The following is a 27,921-nucleotide window of genomic DNA, read 5'->3' as shown; positions in this document are numbered from 1 at the left end:
TTCTGGGAGGGGTTTTTGGGCTTAATGTTAGTGTTTTGGGGGTTTTTATGAGCACAAGATGCCCTGTGCATTCTAGGGATGGACTTGGGCAGGAGAAACTCCCAAGGCAACGCGCTCACCCCTTGTTTTTCTCCCCTCCCCGGCGGTCGGGGCCATGCTGTTGTTCCCGATCCCGGCCGGCTGAGCCAAGAGCCCGGCCACGTGTGCGGGGCCCGATCCGCTCCCTGCTCTCGTTGCCCCGGGGCAGCCTCTGGTGTCCCCCCGGCTGTGGGGGCGTTTTGTTGGCTCGGGCACAGGCGGCCCTTGTGCGGGGCTGTGTGCCGGGGGGCTGCTGGGGGTCCCCGGGGGGTGTTTTGGGGCGGTGTCGGGGTGGGTTGTGGGCAGAGCCCCGTGGGTGGTCGGGGGGCTGCGGGTCCCCCCCTTGTTGGGGGTTGGTGTTGGTGGGTGAGGCCCCGGCGGCTCCATTGTGAGGCCGGTGTGGGCGGGGGGGGCTGGTCCGGGGGAGCCGGAGGGAGCCGAGGCAGCGGGTTTGGGGAGCCCTCGGGAGAGCCGGGGGTGGGGGGAGGAAGGGCGGGAGCCCCGGAGTGTGGAGAGCGGAGCGGGGCGATGGCGGAGCTGGGGGACCCCCGGCAGGCTGGAGGGGGGAGCAGGGAGAGGGAGGAGCCCCGGGAGGCTGCAAGGGGGGTCCCGGAGAAAGGGGAGCCTGGGCAGTGGGGACCCCTGGGATCCCCGGGCCAAGAAAGTGGAGAAGGCGGAGAGGGGGAATGTCTGGGAACCTGGCCCCCTGAAGCAGAGAGTGAGGGGAGAAGGGACCCCTGGGACCCCCAAAAGCCCCGGCATCCCTAAGCGGGACCCCCAGCAGCCCAGAGAGGGGAGATCCCAGAAGGTAAAGGTGCAGAGAGCAGAGAGGGGGAACTTCTGGGAGGGTTTTTTGGGCTGAATGTTCATATATGGGAGTATTTTTTTGCTGTCCCTTGATCTTTTGCAAATTTGGGGGGACTTTGTTGTTTGTTTTTTTTTCCCAAATCTCTGTGTTTACTGTTTTTCTGGTCTAAATCTTGTTGTTTTGGAGATTTCTATGGACACAAGATGCCCAGTGAGTCCTAGAGCTGGACTTGGGCAGGAGGAACCTCCAAGACAACGCACTCACCCCTTGTTTTCCCCCTCCAGTAGGATTTCTGCTTCCCAAAGCTTGGGCGGATGGAGGAGGAGGCTGCGAGGAAGAGGAAGATGCCTTGGGCCCCCCAGGCAGGTGAGGAGGAAGTCAGTGCCCCTTTGGGTGGGTCTTTTGTCTTTTGTGGCCGTCCTGCTGGGGCCGGAGTTGGGGGGATGTCCTTGGGCTTCCCTGTGGGCCGGAGGCAAATCCCCTGCGTGTCCTTGTTGCTTCCTGCCCCAGGCCCCGAGGCGAGGCCGGAGAGCGCGGAGGACAAATCCCGGCGGCAGAGCCTGGTGGGAGAGGCCGTTTTGAAGGGCTCCCCGGCGCAGGAAGGCAGCGGGGAGGAAAAGGGCCGGAGATGCCCCCGCAGGAGGGGCTGCAAAGCCAGCCCAGGGGGCTGTGAGGAGGAAAGAGCCAGCGTGTGCCGGGAAGGCGGCCGGAGCTTGAGGCGGAGCTGCGAGCTGGTGGTCCCTGAGCAGCCTCCCAGCAGAGAGAAGCCCTTCAGGTGTTTGGAATGTGGGAAGAGCTTCAGCAAGAGATCCGACCTCCTGAGGCACCAGCACATCCAAACTGGGGAACGGCCCTACACGTGTGAGGAGTGTGGGAAGAGCTTCAGAGACAGCTCCAACCTCCGCAAGCACTGTCGCATCCACACTGGGGAACAGCCCTACATGTGTGCGGAGTGTGGGAAGAGCTTCAATCAGAGTTCCAACCTCCGCATGCACCGTCGCATCCACAGTGGGGAACAGCCCTACACGTGTGGGGAATGTGGGAAGAGTTTCACTCAGTGCTCCCACCTGCTCCGACACCAGATGATCCACAGTGGGGAAAGGCCCTACATGTGTGAGGAATGTGGGAAGAGCTTCAAACGGAGCTCCCACCTGCTCCGACACCAGATGATCCACAGTGGGGAAGGCTCTACACGTGTGCGGAGTCTGGGACGAGCTTCAGGGACAGCTCCAGCCTTTGCAAACACCGTTGCATCCACACCAGGGAATGGCCCTACAAGTGCTCAGAATGTGGGAAGAGCTTCAGCACAAGCACCAAGCTGCTCAGCCACCAGCACATCCACACTGGGGAACAGCCCTACACGTGTAGGGAATGTGGGACAGCTCCACCCTCTACACCCACCGTCGCCTCCACATCAGGGAGAGGCCCTTCCACTGTGGGGAGTGTGGGAAGAGCTTCAGGCAGAGCTCTTCCTTGACCTCCCACCAACGGACCCACCGGTAAGAGAAGCCCCGAGTGCCCCGACTGCGGGAAGAGCTTCGGCCGCTGCTCCAACTCCATCAGCCATGGGAGGACCCGCGTTGGATGATCCACAGGGACCCCCGTTGGGCACCGACCTGGTGTGCTGGTTTTAAGGTAAACCAGCAGGGGAAATGACAGTGGTGACATCACGGGGACAGCGGTGACATCACAGGGACATTGGTGACATCACATGGACAGCGGAGACATCACAGGGACATTGGTGACATCACATGGACAGCGATGACATCACAGGGACATCAATGACATCACAGGGACATTGGTGACATCACAGGCACAGCGGTGACATCACAGGGACATTGGTGACATCACATGGACAGCGGTGACATCACAGGGACATCAATGACATCACAGGGACATTGGTGACATCACATGGACAGCGGTGACATCACGGGGACAGTGGTGACATCACAGAGAGAGCGGTGACATCATGGGGACAGTGGTGACATCACCGGGGGTTAATTTTGGTGTGAAAATCTCCTGCTTTGGGCAATAAATTCTGGCTCCTCCTCCGGCATCCGGTAGTTCCTCCCTGGGAACCAGGAATGGGAATGGGGACAGGGGGAATGGGAATGGGGACACCTGGAATGAGAATGGGAACATTGGGAGCAGACTGGGAATGGGACTGGAGACATCAGGAAGTGGGAATGGGGGCACCTGGATTGGGAATGGGGACACCGGGGAGAGGGATGGAGACACTGGGAGCAGGTTAGGGACACCAGGAATGGGAATGGGGACACCTGGAATTGGAATGGAGACTGCAGGAACTGGGATGGGAACACCTGGAATGAGAATGGGAATTCGTGGATTGGGAATGGGAACACGTGGAATGGGAATGGGAACATTTGGAGCAGATTGAGGACACCAGGAATTGGAATGGGGACACCTGGAATGGTAATGGGAACACCTGGAATGGGAATGGGAACACCTGGAATGGGAATGGGGACACCAGGAATGGGAATGGGGAAAACAGAGGTGGGATGGGAACACCTGGAATGGGAATGGGGACAATAGGAAAGGGAATGGAGACACCTGGAATGGGAATGGGAACACCAAGAACTGGGAATGGGGAAAACAGAAGTGGGATGGGAACATCAGGAATGGGAGGAGGGACAATAGGAATGGGAATGGGGACACCTAGAACGGGATGGCACACCTGGAAAGGGAATTGGAACACATGGAATGGGAATGGGAACACCTGGAATGGGAATGAGAATGCCTGGAATGGGAATGGGGACATCAGGAATGGGATGGGGACAATAGCAATGGGATGGTAACACCAGGAATGGAAATGGGAACACTTGGAATGGGAATGGGGACATTGGGAGCAGACTGGGGACACCAGGAATGGGAATGGGGGCAGCAGGAATGGGAATGGGGACACGTGGAATGGGGATGGGAACACCTGGAATGGGAATGGGAACACCTGGAATGGGAATGGGGACACCAGGAATGGGAATGGGAACACCTGGAATGGGAATGGAGACACCTGGAATGGGATGGGAACACTGGGAATGGGAATGGGAACATTGGGAGCAGGTTGGGGACATCAGGAATGGGAATGGGAACACCTGGAATGGGAATGGGGACACCAGGAATGGGAATGGGAACAACTGGAATGGGAATGGGAACACCTGGAATGGGAATGGGAACATTGGGAGCAGACTGGGGACACCTGGAATGGGAATGGGCACACCTGGAATGGGAATGGGGAAAACAGAGGTGGGATGGGAACACCTGGAATGGGAATGGGGACAAAAGGAAGGGGAATGGAGACACCTGGAATGGGAATGGGAACACCAAGAACTGGGAATGGGGAAAACAGAAGTGGGATGGGAACACCAGGAATGGGAGGAGGGACAATAGGAATGGGAATGGGGACACCTAAAATGGGATGGAACACCTGGAAAGGGAATTGGAACACCTGGAAAGGGAATTGGAACACGTGGAATGGGAATGGGAACTCCTGGAATGGGAATGGGAACTCCTGGAATGGGAATGGGGACACCTGGATTGGGATGGGAACAACTAGAATGGGATGGGAACACCTGGAACAGGAATGCAAACCCCTGCAATGGGAATGGGAACAACCCGGGCCCGGGCTGTGTCCCTGGTGAAACAGGAGGCCAGGCCCAAAAGAGTTCACAAAGAAATTTGGGCCTGCTAACAAGCTCCCAACAGCCAAGACCATCTGTGCTCGTTCTGTTCTACTGACTGGAGCAAAGCTTCAGAGAATAGTACAGGAACATGTCCTAGGCCTAGAGGGGATAAATTAGAGAGACAGCAGGATCAGGGAGACATTGGAAGAGGAGGAATAGGCCGGGAGCCAGGGCTTTTTCCAAGCTTCAGGGAGCGGGTCAAGAACAATGGAAGAGAAGGAAGGTCAAGCTGAGGAAGAGGAGTTGAAGCCCCCAGAGCCATGGAGGAAGAGTGCAAGTCCCCTCAGGATTGAGGGCCAAGAGAAGCACCGCCCCAAGCCCCGCCTGAGCTCCACCTATACTCCGCCTATTCTTAATCTGCAGAGAGAGATGTTGGAATCACTTGAATATGCATTTAATCACAGTTAAAGATTGTATAAAAATGCTGATTTTGTGTGAAGCCTTGGAGCAAGTTTGTCCAGCGCGAGCTGGCTTGCTCCCAACGTTGAATAAACAAATCCCTTGCTGCTTAAAGAGAAAAAAGTCTCTGAGCAGTTTCTCGGACCGATTTTTCGGATTCAGCGCCCAGTCAGTCCCAGGATGATCCCAGTCACTCCTGGTCTCTCCCAGTTGCTCTCAGTTTCCTCCATGTGGTCCCACTCATTCCCAGTTGCCCCCAGAAGCTTCCAGCATGATCCCAGTTGCTCACAGCCACTTCCAGTCATCCCCAGCGCACTTCCAGTTGCTCCCAGGATGATCCCAATCACCTCCAGCATGATCCCACTCACTCTTGATATGATCCCAGTATGACCCCAGTCACCCTCAGTGTGGTCTCAGTTGCTCCCAGCATGGGCCAAGCTTCTCCCACTGTGATCCCAGTATGGTCCCAGTTCCTCCCAGTTACCCCTAGCACAGATCCAGTCACTTCCAAGTATGATCCCAGTCCTCCCTCCTGACAGTCCCAGTCAATCCCAGTTGCTTCTATTGTAGATCCAGTCACTCAGTTCCTTCCAGTTGCCCCCAGTGTGGTCCTAATTCCCCTTCATGTAGTCCCAGTCACTCCCAGTATGGTCCCAGTCACCCCCACCATGGTTGCAGACACTCCCAGTATATCCCAGTAGAGCCCTCACCATGCTCATAGTCCTTCCCAGTCACTCCCAGATGCCCCAGTAACATTCCAGTTTCCACCAGTATGATCCCAGTGACTCCAAGGCACTCCCACTATATCCTATGTGGCCTCCAGTTGCTCCCAGTAGCCCTCAGTGTGGTCCCAGTTGCTCCCAGTATGATCCCTGTTGCCCCATTTCTGGTCCTGGAGGGTCCCAGTGTGCTCAGATCCTGCTCCCGGGGGGTCCTGCTGGGTCCCAGTCCTGGTCCCGGTGTATCCTGGTGTCCCGATCCATTCCAGTCTGTCCCAGCCCATCTCAGTCCATTCCAGTCTGTCCCAGAGCATCCCATTCCATCCCAGTCCATCCCAGTCCATCCCAGACAGTCCCATTCATCCCTGTCCATCCCAGTCCATCCCAGTCCATTCCAGTCCGTCCCAGTCTGTCCCAGTCCATCCCAGTCCATCCCAGTCCATCCCATTCCATCCCAGTCCATCCCAGTCCATCCCAGTCCCTTCCCAGCCGTTTCCCAGGTCCTGCCCCCCCGCCCCCCAAGATGCTGACGGGGGCGGGGCTCCGTCTTTGCCTTCGTCTCCCTGGGCCTGCCTGGAATGAAGGGGCCGCTGGGACACTGCGGGACCTCCTGAAACCAAAGGAACCCGGGGAGAATTTGGGTACTCCTGGAGTCAAGGTACAATTGGGACACTGCAGGGCCCTATGGAAAAAAAAGAACCTTGTGACACTGCGGAATTCATGGAATCCAGGGGCCTTTGTGACAGGGGGGCCTCATGGAACCAAAGGAAGCCTGAGGTGTTTCAGAAGGTCATGGAATCAAGGGGCCACTGGGACACTGCAGGGCCTCTGGCAATTAAAGGAACACTGGGACACTGGGGCAGGACATCCCCCCTGCAATGGCCCCAAGACAATGCCCCATTTGCAAAGGGGTCAGTGCTGAGCTGAGAGGGGGCCGGGACAAGGCAGGAGATGTTGGACCCCAGACTGGTTTGACCCCAAATGAAGCCCCTGATGGTGAGGGAAGCCCTGGAGTCCAAGGACTGTCAGTCCATGGGTTTCTACCACAAAGGGCCAGTCCCCTTTGCCAGGGGCAGCTTCTTCCAACAGAACCCTTCTTGGGGGTGTGTGGAGATTCCTGCCTTGGCTGGGGACCCCCCCAAGGTCACTGCTGGAGGTTGAGAGCAGAGATCTCCCCACCAGCGCTGCTCTGGGGGAGTTCCATCCATCTCTAATTAAGAATTATTGCTTGTTTGCCACCTTTAGTAGAATTGCTTCAACAATTGCTTTAGTGTAGTGCCCTGTCCTACCTTATCCTGTACTCCTGGTAGTTTTAGTGTTTCTACTGTTCACTAAATAATTCTGTTCTGTGTCATCATTTGCAAAAATAAATAATTCATTTTCTTTCAATAGATCTGATTTGCCATCATTAAAGCCTGGGGGACAAACATGGTTCAGTCCCCCCTCTAGAATTGCTCTAAATTTCAACTGTTGGCACAATGCAAGGCTGAGATTGGATCCAGCAGCCCCCAGCACCCCAGAGGAAGTTGGGAGCTCAGGGGGACCATCCCCCTTTCCCAACCCCCAGTGCCCAAAGACCCTCATGGGACTGTCCATCCCTCCAGACCACCCCCCTTTTCCACCCCTCTCCCTGGTTCTCCCACTTTTCCATGATCCCCTCAAGCCCCAGCCCCCTCATGTTTAGTTTGGGGTCTCAACCCCCACTTTTTCCCCCTCTCCCACCCCATACACATCATTCCCCCAATCCCCACCTCCCTCATGCTCAGTTTGGGGGTCCCACCCTCCCCTTTTTCCCCCTCTTCTGACCTCACCCACCCCTTTCCCATCAGCCCCCAATTCTCAACCTCCCTCCCTCTCCACTTTTGGGGGGTCCCACTCCTCTCCCATTCAGTCTTGGGGTCCCACCACCCCTTTTATCCCCTCTGACTCACCGACCCCCCCCTTCCCAACACCCCCTCTCACCCAAGAGCTCCTCACGTGCAGCCAGGGGAGGCTCCCAGTAACACCAGAGTCCATGAAAGTCCCCCCAGACTCTGCAGTTCCTCATGTGTCTGACAGGGCGTCTTGGGAGGCACTGGAGTTCCCCCAGCTGCTCCAGATCCATAGCACTGAGATTTCCTTCTTTCCTTCCCTTCTTCCCTCCCCAGGGTCTCCTGTGGTGTTCTTCTGACATTGGGTGTAGCAGGAGCCACCCCCAGGGCTCTGCATGGGGCAGGCTGGGTTGTGGCAGTCTAAAAATGTGTAATTAATAAGGAAATTGTAGATTTTGCATAGAAGTTGTTGTATTGTATTGTACTGTGCGTATGTTCTGTCCTTTCATTGGTTGATACTTGACGCAGTACCGTATAGGGTTATGTTCAGCCCCTATCTCCTATGATTGGTTGTAATTTGCATGCTCCGCCTAAACCCCATCTTCTGTTCCAGTGCCTTCCTTACCCACGTTATTTAAGGCTGGAGCCATTTTGCACAGTGCTTTCTGTGCCCTTTTGTTCCTCCCTTTAAGCAGTTCAGTTGCCCCGCTACTTTTATAACAAAATCACCTTACCAGCTGCACCCAGAAAAGTTGGGGAGGTCTTTATTCAAGCGCTGACCTCCGCACTGGGTGGTACCTGCTGCTCCTCAGGTGATTGGACAGAGCCATTCGTTGGTGTGAGTTTGGCATTCCCCACCCAAACTGCTACAGGAGTGCCAAGCTATTCCGAGGAATGGGGAGTTGTTACGAAGACTTGAGCGGAGCCCTGCTTAGAGGGGCTGGGAGAGGTCCAGCAGCATGGAGTGAGCCTGGTCAGTGCAGAGGGGCCCCGAGCAGGAGATGAAATCTCTTGCAGAGAGGCGCCACTTGCCACAACAGCAAACGGGGAAATCTTCCTCTCCCTTCAGGTCAGAGGTACAAGTGGATGTGATCAGTGGTGTTCAAGCCCCCTGCAATGTGGAGGTGGAGATCCAAACAACCTATAAACAGACTGGCTCGAGCAAGGAAAGGCTGGGATGCTGTGACAATTATTGTGGCCTGGTACTAAGGCAGGCCTGGGAAATCCAGATCAGATGCTCTGGCACCTCTGTTAGGAGGCAAAGTCATCCCAAGGGCTGGAGGCTTCTGCGCGGATGATGTCAGGAGGGGCTGCACTCACTGGTGTCTCTGAAGGGGTGAATCTCTCTGTGATTCTCCTGGTTCTTGTGCCATTTCCCAAACAACATGGGCAGGAGGAGGGCTTTGCTGTCGCTTGTGGGAGAAACCTGCCTCTGGCTTTAGAGTGTTTTGAGAAAGTCCAGGTCAGACCTGCTTCATTTTCTAATGAGGGAAGTTGTCTTCCTCCATAGGCTGAAAAGGCCAGGAGCAAGTTACCATGTGTGTACATTCACATACTTTCCTTTTGCTGTGAATAGGGGCTTTGGTCCCGTGGAAATGCATGGGGCAGAGGACAGGGGACCTTGGGATCAGGTGGCAATCTTGGCTACTGGAAGGTTTCAGGATTCTTGTCTGCAAGCTGCAGTTGAGTGCGTCGTATCACTACTGAACCAGAGATGCTCCCCTGCCGCTCCCATCAAGTGGACTTGCTTTTGGGGGTCTTGTATTTCTTTCTTATTGTCTTTCACGAATCCAGGGAAGAATGTGTGCGATTTTCTGGTTCTTCCCCTCACCTAATCCCCTAGCTGCTTTTTGGAAGGCCTCTTGCAGAAGCTGATACTGAAGCAGTGCTTTCAGGGTTACCCAGGGACTCTGAGAAACTGGAGGGGGAGAGATCACAGATTCAGTGCTGCCTGTGGTCAGGGACTAACGGAATGGCAAGCAGCTGGCTCACTGGAGAGAGATATCCCATCTCTAGCTAAATGAAGCTAAATCTCTTATCCACAAACTTCTGATTCAAGTCCAGGCAGTTCTGTCTAGACTGGCCAATGGGGCTGATGATGCCTGAGACCAAATCTTCCTTCCTGGGGCATTTCAAAAGAGCCAGCCATACTGAAATCAGGAGCTTTTCTACATGTGCTTGATGAGCTCAGCTGCCTCAACATCTGTAAGTTTTCTTTTTTCAGACCCCATTGACGATGTGCATGGTGACCTCCTGGGATCCCATGGCAAAATGAACCTTCTTTGCACCTGCCAGTGTAGCATCTTCACCTTGCACTCCCTTCCTGGAGCAGTAGGTGCTGGCACAGCAGCCATTCATCTCCAAGGAGTCCCCAGGGTTGTGAGGGGGGATGAAGCTAGGTGGACAGCAGATCGCAGTCAGAGGCCATGGAACAGGTTGGACATGAGCTTGGGGAGACCAAGTGAAGTTCATCCCATACTAAAAGCCTCTATGGCCCATGAGGAGACAGCGAATCTCCCTCTGGAGAGCCTAGGTCAGGAATATACCCGCATCCATCATCGTAACGTCTCTGCATCTTGTTTGCAGACAAACCTCCTGTTAAAACTGCCGGAGCTTCCAAGCTGACTGCAGGCAGCAGTTGTAGAGCCCACGGCACCAGCTCATAGGTCAGCAAGGAGTGCCTTTCAGATGCTGTCTCTCTCCCTTGTAGATGTCTTTGTGCTGCCCCAGTCTTTCTGATCTGCCTCATCCTTGACTTCTCCCCCCTGCTCCCTGCCATTGCTTGAGAAGGAGTTATCTGCAATGCCTTTGGGCACCGGGAGCCCAGAGACTGAAGCTTTCCAGCAAGAGCCCCAGGCCTGTCCAGCAGCTGTAAATTTCCCTTGGAAGAGCACTCTCATCTTTCAGCCCAGTGTTTATTTAGCCCCCTTGTCTATGTTGTACAATGGGGCTGCTTCAGAGAGCCCCTGTGGTCCTTCCACCTCTCTCTGCCTGGCCTGGCTGTCCTCAGGGCATCTTGCCAAGCTCTCATGTGGTGCTGCTGACCCCTGGGCTGGTGTCATATATCTTTTCTAGAAGATGATTTTTTTCAGCAAACGCCCTGTGGAGGACAGCAAAGCTGCAGAGATGAGCCCACATGTCAGGAGAGAGCCTGGCTGTCCCAAGAGCTGGTGCTGATGGGGGCCAAAACTGGCCCTGGTCTCCCCCCATCCCAGTCAGCAGTGGGATATCAGGATTGAACTGTGAAGTTTGTTAACTCCTCGGCAGCATCCCTGTGGGGTGGGGAAGACAGGGCAGGGGAGCCGCTGGATGGTGAGAGAAGGGCTTCCAGGTGTTCTGGAGGAGATGTAGCAAAGCCATGGGGGCCATGTGCTGCTGCAGCCCAGCCTTCCTGGGTGCACTTCAGGAAAAGTGTTCTAAGAAAGACCTTCACTCAAAGCAATGGCCTTGGGTTTTCTGGCTGCTTTTCCCAGAGGAAGCAGCATGTCAGCAAAGGAATCAAAGCTCAGGGGATTTCCAGTGAGAAGGACACTGGGAGGAGTTGGGTATGTATTCTTCCATCCCATAAAATGAGAAAAAATGGGCCGGAGTGAGAGGTGAGGGATTTCCAAAGTCTGCTCATCTCTGATGTCTCCCCTCCCTGGCCTGGAGGGATCCAGTGCCTCCGGTGCAGAGCCGAAAGCTGTGCTGCAGATCCTGAAGGTGATTGTCCTGCTTCTGGTCAGGGCAGTGTTAATTTGGGCAGTATCCAGGAGGGGGCACAGCCAGGACATAGAGGTTATTCCTCATTTTGTCAAGGATGGGGGAAGGGGTCTCTTCCAGGTTGTGTGCGTGGTGGCAAAGTTGGGCACCAACTGGTGAGCAATCATGTGTGAGTCATTTGCCTCCCTTGTACACTCGGTTATTAGTATTGTTTCTGTTACTGTTCTGTTGCTGTACTGTTTTCTTATTTCATTGCCGTTTCCAGTAAGTTGTTCTTCTCTCAGCCTGCCATCTTTACCTTTTGTGCCTCCAATTCTCCCGTCCAGCCTGCCTCCGGATGGAGGGGGAGTGGGAAGGAAAGGAGGAGTGGGAAGTGAGCGAGTGGCGCACGATTTGCATGGTTTCAGTGAGAACACTAAATTATGGAACACCCGTCTTAAACACATCATCGTGGCTGGGCTTCTCGAACCAAGATTTAAGAAGGCTCCATCCACATTTGTTACAAGCACGCTGGTGGCTTAGGAGGCCAATGCGAGATAGACATATCCGATTGCAAAAGGCACAGCAGAAAGACTCCCTAGGTGGTATATTCTGCAAGACATGATTCTTTCTCCCTTGTCTTTTCTCCTCGAGAGGGATTCTGCGTGCGTTCTCAAAGGAAACAGGAGCGTTATAGATGGTGTGTCTCCAGGCCTCCCGATTGGAGGCCAGAGTAGACCAGTTATGTTGATTGATATGGCCGAGGCTGAGATGTTTGCAGCTATAATTGTCTACAACGTGGAATAAATAATTCGGATTACAGTATTTTAGTATTTCTTATTTTATTATTTTAATAATATTTCTTATAACATTACTATCTATTACTGAATATATATAACATGTAATAATGTATTATAAAGTATTACTTCTCTCTATATTTCTATATTATATTTCTAAATATATTTCTATATTTCTATATATACTTCTCTATATATATATTCTATATTTCCATATATATGTCTATATTTCTAATAATATTTCTATATTATTGTAACTATCATCTACTTAGCTAAATCATTCACTCAGGTCTGAGAAGGCGTGTCGAAAACAAGGATGCCTTGGCTAATAAACGCAGTGCTAGTCTTCCGTTCTGCTTGAGCCAGGGCCATAATCCAACGCCATCATTGCCAGAGTGCCCTGAATGCTTGTCTGACGTGAATCTCTGGGGCGTGGAAACCCTCCTCTTCTTCTCTGAAGGGCGGTAGTCTGTGTGCTGCACAATCTCTACTTAATATTTGTTTTCTTAGCTTTAATATAATTGCTTCAACACTGCTTCCAAATACTGCACTATGTTTCCAGCTATAATTATCTACAATGTGGAATAAATAACTCTGCTTAAAGTATTTTAGTATTTACTATTTTATTATTTTAATAATATTTATTATACTATTACTATCTATTGCTGAAGATATATAACATGTAATAATGTATTATAAAATATTACTTCTATATTATATTTCTAAATATATTTCTATATTTCTATATATATTTCTATGTATATATATTCGGTATTTCTATATATATTTCTATATTTCTATATTATATTTCTCTATATATTTCTATATTTCTCTATATATTTCTATATTTCTATATATATTTCTCTATATATATTCTATATTTCTATATATATTTCTATATATATATTCTATATTTCTATATATATTTCTCTATATATGTTCTATATTTCTATATATATTTCTATATTTCTAATGATATTTCTATATTATTGTAACTATCATCTACTTAGCTAAATCATTCACTCAGGTCTGAGAAGGCGTGTCGAAAACAAGGATGCCTTGGCTAATAAACGCAGTGCTAGTCTTTTGTTCTGCTTGAGCCAGGGCCATAATCCAACGCCATCATTGCCAGAGTGCCCTGAATGCTTGTCTGACGTGAATCTCTGGGGCGTGGAAACCCTCCTCTTCTTCTCTGAAGGGCGGTAGTCTGTGTGCTGCACAACCTGGCTGTGGCAATCATAGCCCCGCCCTGTTGATCTTTGCTCTCTCTGTCTCTGTCGGGTTTGCTCCCGAGCAGCCCGGAGCATGAGAGCCTGCTTGGAGCTGGCTTTGGAGGGCCCTGGAACTGCAGGATTCACTAAGACTTGGTCACAACGTGGAGGACTTGTTCTCTCCCTCTTTCTCTTCCGCAGTGAGCGGTCATAGTCTGTGTACTGCACAAACCGGCTGCCAAGGTTGTAAGTTCCCCGCACAGATCTGCTTGGCTCCCTCTGCCTCAGCAAGGTTTGCTCCTGAGCAGCCCTGGCAGCGGGAGCCCACCGGCAGATCCTCTTGGAAGGCCTTGCAGCTGTGCTATCCCTAGGACCACGGTCACCACTTGGAGGACCAGTTCTTCTCTCTGAAGCGTCGTCATAGTCTGTGGTGTCCCCAGAGCAGCTGCGCAGATCCCTGCCCCACAGAGGGAATCTGCTCCGGGACCGCTCCCTGCCAGTGTCCTTCATGCCCTGCAAAGAGAGCTGTGGAGAGTTCCTGCCCTTTTCTCCTGAAAGGATCAGAGCAGTGGGGAACCCCTACAAGTTCTGGGACAGGACAGTTTGGGGCCTCCAAAAGGCTCTTTTGGAGGGCTACTAAGACCAAAAGGCCAGAGGCGCACCAAAGGGATGGATCCAGGTGGGATGCTTGGAGAGGGAGCAGCGTTGTGGTTGTGAAGAAAGGTGCGGTGTGTGAGGGTCAAAAGAGAAATGCTGAGATCCCAGAAAGAAATCCACTATTCCTCTGATGCCCTGACCCGTGACCCCAAAGTTACCTTAGTCCTACCAGTCAGACCCTGTGGTCCAACAGAGCCCGCCTGCTTGCTGCTGGCCACACACTGACTGAGGAAGGAAGGGGCATGTGATGGTGCCAGTGAGGAAGAAGCCCTTTCTCCAATTCTCAGATCAGAGCATCTGGAGAAAAACAAAAGAGTGATCTCAGTTTAGAGCTGTTGTTGCAACCTCCTCTGGGGTTCAGTCATTTTCTCAGAGAGGCTTCTATGACAGAGAGAAGACTTAACCAAGGACACTAATGGGAAACTCAGCGTGGGTCTTCCCACCAAGTTTGCCTCTGTCCCAACAAAAACCTCATCTCTATACCTCCCACAGCCTCCATTTCATAAATTCACAGACTTGTTTGGGTTGCAAGGGACCTTTAACTTTATCTTGTTCCACCCCGCTGTGGTGGGCAGGAACACCCTCCACTATTCCAAGGTTTCTCCAAGCCCTGTCCAACCTGGCCTTGAACACTTCCAGGGATGGGGCCCCCACAGATGCTGTGGCAACCTGTGCCAGTGTCTCAGCACCCTTACAGCAAAGAATTCCTTCCCAATATCTAGTGTAAACCTGCCCTCTGTTAGCTGGAAACTGATAGCCTTCATCCTGTCACTACATTCCCTGACAAATGGTGCCTCCCCATCTTTCCTGGAGGTCCTCTTTAAGTCCTCTTATCTACAAGAGTCAACATCAGAGACCAGGCAAGTAGCAGATTCCATCCGGGCCGCAGCCTGAAGCCCAGTAAAGGACAGACACGGAGTAGTTCAGATTTGACAGCACTGAATGATGCAGGTAGTAATTTCATTTGATGAGAAAAACACTCAGGAAGGTGAGAAGCACAAGTGCAAAGGAGGAAAAGGAAATGTATTCTGAACATATTTGAATCCTGGTTATTACCTGGCATAGAACAGCAGGTAGGCTTGCTGCCTGAGAACTGTGTCAATGGAACGCAGCTGCACAGATTCATCGTCCATCCGGTACCACAATCCATTGCTGGCCTGTAAAAAAAAGGCAAGGATCTCTCCATGGTTTCTCTCCAAAAACACGGGTAGGAAACTGCCAAACCGAGAGCATGTCAAAACAAATGCAGTCCAGCCACTAAGGAGGCCTTCTGCCCCAAAACTTTGGCTGTCAGTAACACTGACAGGAAAGTTTATCTTCCCCAGCACACATTTTTCCCCATTGGGAAGGAAGTTGCTCTTTTACCTTTGTGTAGCAGAAATAGTGTCCTCCATGACAGCTGACACCACTGTGCACCAGGACAGCATATAAGGAGTAGAGGAGTGGTTCTCCATCTGCCTGAGACATGTATGGGCGAAGATCCAAGTACTCCGGATACTCTACAAGCTATGGAGAGACCAAGAGGGCTCAGAAATGACCCTGGTCTGGGACATGAAATAACCTACCAAGTGCAGGGGCCAGTCCAGGTGTATCAATACATCTCGGGGGCTCATGGGCACTTGGTTTTCCATAAAGCAACATAAAATCGTTTGGGTGGCAGGAAACCCTTCTCAGTCAAAGCAGCCCTATCAGAGCACAGTGCTTGCCTGTCTTCCCACAGGAACTTTCCACTCCCCAGAAGGGACCACAAAAAACCCAACACAAGCAGCTTGTGACAAGCATCCTGCTTTAGGAAATCTGCTTCTTGAAGAGAAAGCTGCACACCAATAGTGTACACACCTTGCTGATCTTCCCAGCAGTGAAGTAGTCAAACCTCTTCAGACACACAGTGAGAACCTTGGGTGCACAGTGGACAGTGAACCTCTTAGTGGCGGCAACATTCTTCTCACACCTTGAAACCAAGCACAGAGCACAGCGCTGAAATGCACCCTATCTTCCACCAAGGCAGTCAGACAACCTTTCTTGTCTCGTGCATCCTTATGCTATTTTAAGGCAATTCGCTGCCATATTTAAAACAAACAAACAAACAAAGAAAAAACCCCAACCCCCCTCCCCCAAAAAACCAGACAAACAAAACTGTGTCTCATCAGTGTGCAGTAAACTTCCACGAGAAGATGACTTCTGCTCAATGACTTGTAGCCCCCTCCCACAGAGTCTAGTGTTAATATGTTGTTAGGAATCATCTTACTTGCTACATTGAAAGCAGTTTTCACCATCCAGGTGCTCAGGTGTTACAAAGTCCTCCAGAGCTGCAGGGAGGGATGAGGCTGCCTGGAGAATTGAGAAATCGGTGCACTGAGCTACAGCAAATGCCCTGGCCCAAACATTTTCCAGGAGCTGACAAGAAAACCCCTGTAGCTGATGCTGAGGAGACCCGCCATGAATCTGCAAGCTGTATCCAGAAGGAGCCAGAAAGAGAGTGTGGTGCTGAACATTTCCCCTGTCCCAGAGGTTCTCAGGGGCAATCAAGAGCTCCCTCTCTCTATCACCTGCCATTGAGCCACTGATGTTATTATGTAGGGTCATCAGTAGTGAAAACAATCCAACCCATCAGCCTGGAAGCCAGACAGGTGTTGAAGGAGGGCAAAGGAAAGAAGGATGAGGATATGTCAAGGGTGCAGAGCGCATAATGGGTGCTTGTCCAGCTTCAAGCCAGCACCTACAGAGAGACCAGTGCCATGGCCTCTGCAGGAGGACAACATCCGTTCCCCTTCCCATCCACGACCAAGACCTCTGGTGTTCACAGTCTATGCTTTCAGGACAAATGTGTGGACTCTGAAAAGCCTTGCCATGTCTTGAAGCACAACTGCAAAACCTCTTACTTTGATATCCAAGGGGACATCCAGGAAGGCCTCATAGGAATCAGAAATGGCTTTGCAGCTGAAGCAGATGACTGGAAGGAAAAATCAAAATGCCGAGCAATGGTGAGCTGAACGATGGTCCTGCTTTGTGCTCCTTGTACCTGTCCTGCTAGTCCCAGGGCCAGCTGTTGGGCACAGGCAGACAGAAGGGCACAGGCAGTGCCAAGGAGAGCAGCTGTTGTAGAAACATACCTCTGGATCTCAGAAAGCCTCCAAATATTTGATGGACAATGGTAGTAGATTGAGATGATATGTCCAAGCTGGAAACAAGTAGTAAGACAGAGCATTACTTCCTCCAAGCCCCGGCTGGAGGTTTTCCTTGATGAGGCCACATCAAGGAGTCCAAAGGGCTCAGAACTTTGTAAAGGTAACTTGCTTGTGCTTACTCGTTGCTTGCACTCAGACAAGCTCTCTGCATGGCATTGACAGTACAGCATAAGAAGTCATGGGCATCCTCCTCCCTGCCAAGCTGAAAATGTTCTCCTATGACTAAGAAACAGGAAGTTAGTAGTTGTCTCCTACAGGAAGGGAAGAAAACCTGTCAAAGAACCTGAAATCACATACATCTGAAAACCCTGAGAACAGCCAAAGGCAGGATGGCACTGACTGAACGCAGGACCTTGTTAACATGCGCTTCCATGATGCACATCATGCAGAAGCCTTGTTGGCGACCTGAGGAGGGAGGGAGAGAAGGTCCTCTGGTTAGCAAAATATCCCTCGTGGTGGAATACTCCTCTTCTTCCACTCCCACTCCAGTGCAATATGCCACTCCTCCCAGTGTTTCAACAAGCACGGCACGTTTTAGTGCATAGAAAATGTTCTTCAGAGGAATGCTAAACTGAGGTTTTAACTTGCAGGAAGAGAGACCCAGAGCTAGAAAGATGTGCCTTCATGAAGAATAAGACAGCTGGACAGGACAGGTGGCTCCTGAGTGTACAAAGAACACAAGTTCTGGGTCTGACAAAGGGCTGCTTTTCTCCTAAATCAAATTTCAGGTTCTGGGAATCCTTGGGATTTGATTAACAGATTCACAGGGAGATGTCCCTAAGAGTACTCACAGGCCTGGCTGTGCTCGCGGGAGAGCAGATAGTTGGCCAGCGGCGGGGTGTATGTCAGGCATTGCAGGACAGCATTAAGGAAGCATGTGTTGCCCACATTGCGGAGTCCTGCTCCAGCACTCTGTCTTTGCTGCCAGACCATGCAAATCTTCTCGGGGGGAAAGAGGATCCTTTGTGGCGGAGTCATTCCCTCGGCAATGACTGCAGGGAAATTCCATTTGGAAAGAGATGAAACGAGGCACAAAGGCATATTTAAACAGTGAGGTCTCTACAGGAGCACTCAGGACCATCTGCTTTAACTGCCAACCCAACAACATCGGGGGAAGCTTAAACTGTGCCATTTAAATTTACTGTTTTGGAAAAATCCATTCCCCTGTTTACGTTGCTGAGAGTCCAACAAACCCGCAATCTGATTTCTGGGCCGCAGGCTACCTTCCTTTCTCAGTAGAGTTCTAGAGTGGATTATCAGTGAAACCATCCCTTTTCCTGATTGTAACTTGTTGAAAACAAGTAAATACTGAGCACGGAAGGTAACCCAAAGGATGGCAGACCTCTCTACGAGCAATGGCAGCTTTCAAAGTCTTGTACCTAGTGTCAGAGGAGTGACAAAAGGTGTTTTCCTGGGTCTAATTGTAAACACGGGGGTCAGTTTGACTGCTCTCAGGAAACATCCCAGAGATCACTCTAGGTTGTGAGCACATCATTCTGGGATTTGACCACCAGCCACGTCACTTGTCTGTGGCAGTTCACAAAGTCCAAACCTGCTGGTGAAGCTATTACTCACAGGAGTCGTTCCCTGCTGTGGCCATTGCCTCTCTCAGGAAGAGAGTGCAATGCTTTAGATGACCAAGGATGTCTTTCTCTCCAGAAAGAGAACAGCACCAATCCCGTCACCTAATTGCAAAGAAATTACTGTAGCTCACCGAAAGTATAAAAACTCTAAATAAACGCAGAACGGCATCCACCACCAAGTCTTTCAGTGGTGCCTGTAACTGCTGCTGAGCTGCAGCTCACACCCTTATGATCAGTCGCGGGGCACCAACTCACAGCAGGTTCAAAGGCCCTTTTGAAATGCTCCAATGTATGTTACCTTCTCTGAAGAGGCCCTGCTGCTCTCCTGACACTGCTTCAGCAGCAGAGCCCTCTGGCTTTCCCACCTCCTAGGAGTGACCATCTTTCAGCCACTACTTTAACTGCTGCCTTTGCTGCTCTCCTTTTTCTGCCTCCCTCCCTCCCACAGCAATCAAGGTGGGCTGAGCCCATCCCCTCAGACTACAGTCACCTCCCTGTTTACCTATCCTAGGCTATGGAAAAAACCAAGAATCAGCAAACTGGAATTCTAACCTAGGTCATACCTGGCCAGCCTATAAAAGTCGTTTATAGCTCAACCTACAGCTAGGAAGGTATAAATCAGCCTATACTTTTATCCCATATACCCTGCTCTATGATCTGTGCCAAAAGTCAAAGCATTACCTTTGAAAGAGGATGAAAGTTGAGGAGAAATGGTCAGTAAACAATAAACCACCCAAAAAAGGCAGGCACACAAGTAGCAAAGGAAGGAGCTGAGTTATCCCGAAGGCCAACTCTGTCCAACTGATTTTCGTTGGCGCGCTCCTCAGGATACCGGATGGGTGCCACATCTCTGCCCCTTTGTGACATGGGGTCCCATGGAACCACATGGAACCACATGGAACCACATGGTTCTTGGGCACAGGAGCCCACATGGCACGTCCGCCAGGTGCAAGCCACTGGACCTCCCCCCATGCTGGTGGCAAAGGGCTAGTCATCCTCTGACAGAGCTCCCACACCTTCCCTGAGCCACACGGCCTGATGAGTAAAAGCCTGCTCAGGGTTGTAACTGAGCCAGGTCACAGCTTTCCTGGCCCCCAAGACGCTGAGGGTTTCACTTCCACTTCTATCAGTGAGACTCTTAGCAAAGCACCTGGACTCTTATGGGTTCATTTCCAATTAATTTCATCTGCCCCCAGGGTACAACCGTGGGCTGACCCTGAACTGGGACTGCCAAAGGAACCCTTCAGAGGCTGCGCTGGGAGGACCTTGGCTGGCTGCTGGCCCCCACCCAGCTGCTGTCTTGTCCTCAAGCTCTGAAAACGTTCCTGGATGGCTTTTTAGCAGCTTCACATTTACTCCTGCCGCTCGGGTTGGTTAGGTTTTGATCAGCCGCAACTTTAGCCAGACTCCCACTCTGGATGGTGATAAGGGAAAATGTTAAGTTGCTATTGAGAAAATGTTACGCTGCTATTGATAAGGGAAAATTTTAAGCTGCACAGTCCAATAAGTGAAATTTTAAGGTTCGTGTGCTGTCGCTAAGACAGCAGCCATGTGCTGGTGAGCAGCCAATGGGGAGTTACCCAGAGGCAGCCAATGGGAAAGCTGTGTGATGGTGCGAAGGGGCAGCCAGTGGGAAAGTGTGCAGTGTAGCAAAGGGTAACCCGTAGACAACCAATGGGACACCGAGTGGACGGGCAGCCCATGAGGAACCGTTGCCAGGGGAAGATGCTGAGGGACTGAGTGAGGTGAGAAGTTCAGAGAGAGGAAGACTTTGAGCCTTCATCCCTTACGACCACCCGAGACAACCACCAGAGAGAAGCGCGCAGGCTCCAGGAGGCGTGTCCCGAGATTTACATAGAACACTGTCCACTCTCGGGTAGTTCATGAAGATGTAAAAATGTGCAATGAATCTGTATGACCTAATTGTATAAAACGGAAGCTATGATGGGCGAGGGCACGCGCGTGTTAGGCGGAGCTATCCCCCGCACGTCCGGCGCCGAAATAAACAAATACCAGCTTAATAGCACCTGTGGCTATTGAGTTTTACTGCTGTTGCCTTTTCCTGGCATCAATGGATAGAGACAGTTTTGTCCGTGCTGCACTTGGCCTATGTTGTTTTGGGCTTGTTGGAAATCATAAAACTTTTCTAATTTTTTTAGTGTTCCTGATTAACTTTTTGATTAGTTGTTTTTAACACACATCATAGGCGGTGCGTTCAGCCTTAAATCAACTTTAGCCAGCATGGAGTAAAAATTGTCATAAGCTCCTTTGTGAGAACACAGCCTGGGAAAAGTACTAAAACTGTAAGTTTTGTTGAAGTTAACCCTGTTATGCTTCAGTGGAGAAAGCCTGCCAGAGAAAGACGTCCTGTTGAAGGAGGAGATCTGGAACACAAGATTTATGGACTACAAGGACCTTCTGCAGAAGCCAGCAGATAAAGAAGAAGACTAACAAAGGCTCAGCATTTGTGTCAGAAAATGCCTAGGGGAGGGAAAATATACAAAAAAGATTAAAGATATGAAGTTATTACAGTAGAAAGTGAGAAATTAATAACCAATACCGCATAGAATACTACTTAATGAAAGGGAGTGAGTGATGTAATTTGGAAGCAATGAACATTAATTTCTTTGTTTGCCAAATCTGTATAAATAGGTGAAAAGCAGTGTCTTGCTGTCAGTATGGAGGCAGGATTTTTGTCAGCCACATGCACACCCAGGGTTGCAAATAAAAGTAATCACTTGCTTTCTAACACTAAAAAGCCAATTTGTTAGAGGGTCCTATTTATCCTGACAGTTTCAGAGGTGTTTAGCAACAGGCAGTCCTCTGGACACCTGGTGTAACCTCTGCTCAGCAGGCAGATAGTGTTTCTCATGCTCCAAGGATGCAGCTGGTTGTCATTTAACACCACTTGAACTGGCTGGTTTGGCCCCTGCCTGGAATGGGGCATCCAGTTTTACTCAGTTCTTCTCAGGACAGGTGGTTTTACTCCTGCCCAGCTCAGCACAGTTCATATGGCTCCTGCTGCACTCCGAGGTGTTTCTTCTTTTCTACTTGGGGCATCCAGCTAGGGCATGACTTTGCTTGGATGGCTTTTTTCATCACGTCTTGCAGTCGCTGGTTTTATCCCTGTCATCCTTGGGGAGGCTCCTTGTATCCCTTACCCAGACAAAGTATCTGCATTTACTCCTGCATTACACCTCTCAGGTGACGTTTTATGCCCCTGCCCTAACCTGATGTCTAGGTCCTGTATTACCGTCCTCCCAGAAGCACTTCAGGAGCTCTCTGATGAAGACAGTCAACAATGGCAATCGTGAACAGTGCCTCTGCTCCTGCCTCCTGCTCATATGGGGGCATTTTAGGACGTAAACAGCTGTGCTCTGTGACCAAGCGGGTCCTACATGAGTCCCCTTTGCCCTCATCGTCAGTCCCTGAAGGTCCAGTGCGCCGGGAAGACCCCTTCTCCCCCTCCCTATCAGCCTTCACATTTCCAGGCACCAGGCCGACTCCTTTGCTCCTCACAGGCCTTGCAGGTCACAGGCACCTGCCTGCCAGGTTGTGATGGCCTCACAGCAGCACAGGGCAGCACAGCAGCACACAGAGCCCCATCTTAATACCAAACAGACTCTTCTCCCCTGAAAGGGCCACTCATGTTCTGTTAACGTGTTTCAAGGCTAGATTAAGATTGTTATATTGACATGACAAACCAAGGATTAGGATGTGCCCTGGCCTGCAGAGTGATCAGGTCCAGGTGATCAGGCATCATAAGCTGAGCTGTGCTCTACAATTCGGTGCTAAAGGGCTTACAAAATCTTGCTATGCTGGTGCTGCTTATAGAAATCTTGTGCTACTCCAATCATGGTATTCTGGGCTATAGTGATCATAACATGACGTTAAAAAAAATGAAGCTTTAATTGTAACTATGACTCAGTGCCATCATCATTCTGCCAAGGCTATCCTCATGAACCCGTCTGTCACCGCAGTGTCAGGTGATAGCCCTGACCAAAAGGGGACAGGGGGAGGTGCAGAACAACTGTCCATAAGTGTCCCTTGGCTCAGGGGATATGCAGGGCAGCAGGGATCCGTGCTGGTCCCCTTTCCTCCTTTCCCCTTCCGGGTGACACTGACCAAGGCCCCAGCACCTGCTGCCACGAGCTGTACACAGCTCCCCTGATGTTCAAGGTCTGACAAGCTTAATAAAACAGCTCCCACCAGAGATTTGGTGTGATCCCCCTGATCTGAGGGGAAACTGTGTCTATGGGGGAGGAAGGTATGCTTTCTGCACCTCATTTAAGGCTGGAGCCATTTTGCGCAGTGCTTTTTGTGCCCTTTTGTTCCTCCCTTTAAGCAGTTCAGTTGCCCCGCTACTTTTATAATAAAATCGCCTTACCAGCTGCACCCAGAAAAGTTGTGGAGGTCTTTATTCAAGCGCCGACCTCCGCACTGGGTGGTACCTGCTACTCCTCAGGGGATTGGACAGAGCCATTCGTTGGTGTGAGTTTGGCATTCCCCACCCAAACTGCTGCAGGAGTGCCAAGCTATTTTGAGGAATGGGGAGTTGTTACAAAGACTTGACCGGAGCCCTGCTTAGAGGGGCTGGGAGAGGTCCAGCAGCATGGAGTGAGCCTGGCCAGTGCAGAGGGGCCCCGAGCAGGAGATGAAATCTCTTGCAGAGAGGCGCCACTTGCCACAACAGCAAACGGGGAAATCTTCCTCTCCCTTCAGGTCAGAGGTAGAAGTGGATGTGATCAGTGGTGTTCAATCCCCCTGCAATGTGGAGGTGGAGATCCAAACAACCTATAAACAGGCTGGCTCGAGCAAGGAAAGGCTGGGATGCTGCAACAATTATTGTGGCATGGTACTAAGGCAGGCCTGGTAAATCCAGATCAGATGCTCTGGCACCTCTGTTAGGAGGCAAAGTCATCCCAAGGGCTGGAGGCTTCTGCCCAGATGATGTCAGGAGGGGCTGCACTCACTGGTGTCTCTGAAGGTGTGAATCTCTCTGTGATTCTCCTGGTTCTTGTGCCATTTCCCAAACAACATGGGCAGGAGGAGGGCTTTGCTGTCGCTTATGGGAGAAACCGGCCTCTGGCTTTAGAGTGTTTTGAGAAAGTCCAGGTCAGACCTGCTTCATTTTCTAATGAGGGAAGTTGTCTTCCTCCATAGGCTGAAAAAGCCAGGAGCAAGTTACCATGTGTGTACATTCACATACTTTCCTTTTGCTGTGCATAGGGGCTTTGGTCCCGTGGAAATGCATGGGGCAGAGGACAGGGGACCTTGGGATCAGGTGACAATCTTGGCTACAGGAATGTTTCAGGATTCTTGTCTGCAAGCTGCAGTTGAGTGCATCGTATCACTACTGAACCAGAGATGCTCCCCTGCCGCTCCCATCAAGTGGACTTGCTTTTGGGGGTCTTGTATTCCTTTCTTATTGTCTTTCACGAATCCAGGGAAGAATGTGTGCGACCTTCTGGTTCTTCCCCTCACCTAATCCCCTAGCTGCTTTTTTGAAGGCCTCTTGCAGAACCTGATACTGAAGCAGTGCTTTCAGGGTTACCCAGCGACTCTGAGAAACTGGAGGGGGAGAGATCACAGATTCAGTGCTGCTTGTGGTCAGGGACTAACAGAATGGCAAGCAGCTGGCTCACTGGAGAGAGATTTCTAGCTAAATGAAGCTAAATCTCTTATCCACAAACTTCTGATTCAAGTCCAGGCAGTTCTCTCTAGACTGGCCAATGAGGCTGATGAGGCCTGAAACCAAATCTTCCTTCCTGGGGCATTTCAAAAGAGCCAGCCATACTGAAATCAGGAGCTTTTCTACATGTGCTTGATGAGCTCAGCTGGCTCAACATCTGTAAGTTTTCTTTTTTCAGACCCCATTGACGATGTGCATGGTGACCTCCTGGGATCCCATGGCAAAACGAACCTTCTTTGCACCTGCGAGTGTAGCATCTTCACCTTGCACTCCCTTCCTGGAGCAGTAGGTGCTGGCACAGCAGCCATTCATCTCCAGGGAGTCCCCAGGGTTGTGAGGGGGGATGAAGCTAGGTGGGCAGCAGATCGCAGTCAGAGGCCATGGAACAGGTTGGACATGAACTTGGGGAGACAAAGTGAGGTTCATCCCATATTAAAAGCCTCTATGGCCCATGAGGAGACAGCAAATCTCCCTCTGGAGAGCCCAGGTCAGGAATATACCCGCATCCATCATCGTAATGTCTCTCCATCTTGTTTGCAGACAAACCTCCTGTTAAAACTACCAGAGCTTCCAAGCTGACTGCAGGCAGCAGTTGTAGAGCCCACGGCACCAGCTCATAGGTCAGCAAGGAGTGCCTTTCAGATGCTGCCTCTCTCCCTTGTAGATCTCTCTGTGCTGCCCCAGTCTTTCTGATCTGCCTCATCCTTTACTTTTCCACCCTGCTCCCTGCCATTGCTTGTGAAGGAGTTATCTGCAATACCTTTGGGCACCGGGAGCCCAGAGACTGAAGCTTTCCGGCAAGAGCCCCAGGCCTGTACAGCAGCTGTAAATTTCCCTTGTAAGAGCACTATCATCTTTCATCCCAGTGTTCATTTAGCCTCATTGTCTATGTTGTACAATGTGGCTGCTTCAGAGAGCCCCTGTGGTCCTTCCACCTCTCACTGCCTGGCCTGGCTGTCCTCAGGGCATCTTGCCAAGCTCTCGTGTGGTGCTGCTGACCCCCGGGCTCGTGTCTATATCTTTTCTAGAAGACGGTTTTTTTCAGCAAACGCCCTGTGGAGGACAGCAAAGCTGCAGAGATGAGCCCCCATGTCAGGAGAGAGCCTGGCTGTCCCAAGAGCTGGTGCTGATGGGGGCCAAAACTGCCCCTGGTCTCACCCCATCCCAGTCAGCAGTGGGATATCAGGATTGAACTGTGAAGTTTGTTAACTCCTCTGCAGCATCCCTGTGGGGTGGGGAAGACGGCAGGGGAGCGGCTGGATGGTGAGAGAAGGGCTTCCAGGTGTTCTGGATGAGATGAAGCAAAGCCATGGGGGCCACGCGCTGCTGCAGCCCAGCCTTCCTGGGTGCACTTCAGGAAAAGTGTTCTAAGAAAGACCTTCACTCAAAGCAATGGCCTTGGGTTTTCTGGCTGCTTTTCCCAGAGGAAGCAGCATGTCAGCAAAGGAATCAAAGCTCAGGGGATTTCCAGTGAGAAGGACACTGGGAGGGGTATGTATTCTTGGGTATGTATTCTTCCATCCCATAAAAAGCGCAAAAATGGGCCGGAGTGAGAGGTGAGGGATTTCCAAAGTCTGCTCATCTCTGATGTCTCCCCTCCCTGGCATGGAGGGATCCAGTGCCTCCGGTGCAGACCCGAAAGCTGTGCTGCAGATCCTGAAGGTGATTGTCCTGCTTCTGGTCAGGACAGTGTTAATTTTTGCAGTATCCAGGAGGGGGCACAGCCAGGACATAGAGGTTATTCCTCATTTTGTCAAGGATGGGGGAAGGGGTCTCTTCCAGGTTGTGTGCGTGGGGGCAAAGTTGGGCACCAACTGGTGAGCAATCATGTGTGAGTCATTTGCCTCCCTTGTACACTCTGTTATTAGTATTGTTTCTGTTACTGTTCTGTTGCTGTACTGTTTTCTTTTTTCATTGCCGTTTCCAGTAAATTGTTCTTATCTCAGCCTGCGATCTTTACCTTTTGTGCCTGCAATTCTCCTGTCCAGCCTGCCTCAGGATGGAGGGGGAGTGGGAAGGGAAGGAGGAGTGGGAAGTGAGCGAGTGGCGCACGATTTGCATGGTTTCAGTGAGAACACTAAATTATGGAACACCCGTCTTAAACACATCATCGTGGCTAGGCTTCGCAAACGAAGATTTAAGAAGGCTCTATCCACATTTGTTACAAGCAGGCTGGTGGCTTATGAGGCCAATGCGAGATAGACATATCCGATTGCAAAAGGCACAGCAGAAAGACTCCCTAGGTGGTATATTCTGCAAGACGTGATTCTTTCTCCCTTGTCTTTTCTCCTCGAGAGTGATTCTGCGTGCGTTCTCAAAGGAAACAGCAGCGTTATAGATGGTGTGTCTCCAGGCCTCCCGATTTGAGGCCAGAGTAGACCAGTTATGTTGATTGATATGGCCGAGGCTGAGATGTTTGTAGCTATAATTGTCTACAATGTGGAATAAATAATTCTGATTACAGTATTTTAGTATTTATTTTTTTTATTTTAATAATATTTATTATAACATTACTATCTATTGCTGAATATATATAACATGTAATAATGTATTATAAAATATTACTTCTATATATATTTCTATATATATTTATATATATATTTCTTTATTTCTATATATATCTCTACATATATATATTCTATATTTCTATATATATTTCTATATTTCTATATATATTTTCTCTCTATATATTCTATATTTCCATATATATTTCTATATTTCTAATAATATTTCTATACTATTATAACTATCATCTACTTAGATAAATCATTCACTCAGGTCTGAGAAGGCGTGTCGAAAACAAGGATGCCTTCGCTAATAAATGCAGTGCTAGTCTTCCGTTCTGCTTGAGCCAGGGCCATAATCCAACGCCATCATTGCCAGAGTGCCCTGAATGCTTGTCTGACGTGAATCTCTAGGGCATGGAAACCCTCCTCTTCTTCTCTGAAGGGTGGTAGTCTGTGTACTGCACAAACCGGCTGTGGCAATCATAGCCCCGCCATGTTGATCTTCTCTGCTCTCTCTGCCTCTGTCGGGTTTGCTCCCGAGCAGCCTGGAGCATGAGAGCCTGCTTGGAGCTGGCTTTGGAGGGCCCTGGAACTGCAGTATTCACTAAGACTTGGTCACAACGTGGAGGACTTGTTCTCTCCCTCTTTCTCTTCCTCAGTGAGCGGTCATAGTCTGTGTCCTGCACAAACCGGCTGCGAAGGTTGTAAGTTCCCCGCACAGATCTGCTTGGCTCCCTCTGCCTCAGCAAGGTTTGCTCCTGAGCAGCCCTGGGAGCGGGAGCCCACTGGCAGATCCTCTTGGAAGGCCTTGCAGCTGTGCTATCCCTAGGACCACAGTCACGACTTGGAGGACCAGTTCTTCTCTCTGAAGAGTCATCATAGTCTGTGGTGTCCACAGACCAGCTGCGCAGATCCCTGCCCCACAGAGGGGATCTGCTCCGGCATCGCTTCCGGCCAGTGTACTTCATGCCCTGCAAAGAGAGCTGTGGAGAGTTCCTGCCCTTTTCTCCTGAAAGGATCAGAGCAGTGGGGAACCCCTACAAGTTCTGGGACGGGACAGTTTGGGGCCTCCAAAAGGCTCTTTTGGAGGGC

The 27,921-nt window shown here is 50.8% G+C and overlaps 2 protein-coding genes across 2 annotated transcripts in view; both read right to left on the bottom strand.

The window, feature by feature from the left end:
• Window positions 1–115: 115 nt before the first annotated feature.
• Window positions 116–18,745, bottom strand: LOC108639206 (ubiquitin carboxyl-terminal hydrolase 42-like). Its single transcript, XM_029958451.1, has 12 exons — window positions 18,623–18,745; window positions 17,839–18,039; window positions 17,345–17,452; window positions 17,167–17,269; window positions 16,973–17,040; window positions 16,709–16,812; window positions 16,108–16,190; window positions 15,699–15,810; window positions 15,225–15,365; window positions 14,916–15,016; window positions 14,018–14,156; window positions 116–265 (listed from the first exon to the last, which is right to left on the bottom strand). Exons 1-12 carry the CDS (start codon window positions 18,645–18,647, stop codon window positions 116–118), a joined length of 1,335 nt encoding a protein of 444 aa, XP_029814311.1. The 5' UTR covers window positions 18,648–18,745.
• Window positions 18,677–27,921, bottom strand: part of LOC108639203 (ubiquitin carboxyl-terminal hydrolase 42-like) — a 29,662-nt gene continuing 20,417 nt past the window's right edge. Inside the window, exon 13 of the mRNA XM_029958443.1 lies at window positions 18,677–18,732. Within this exon, the coding sequence (XP_029814303.1) occupies window positions 18,677–18,732 (56 nt within the window). The remainder of the gene's footprint in view (window positions 18,733–27,921) is intronic.

The sequence above is a fragment of the Manacus vitellinus genome, unplaced genomic scaffold, assembly GCF_001715985.3.
Source record: "Manacus vitellinus isolate BGI_N305 unplaced genomic scaffold, ASM171598v3 ctg7180002433340_pilon, whole genome shotgun sequence".
NCBI lineage: Eukaryota > Metazoa > Chordata > Aves > Passeriformes > Pipridae > Manacus > Manacus vitellinus.
Note: the sequence above shows the minus strand (reverse complement) of the source record. Positions and strands in the feature narration are given on the sequence as shown.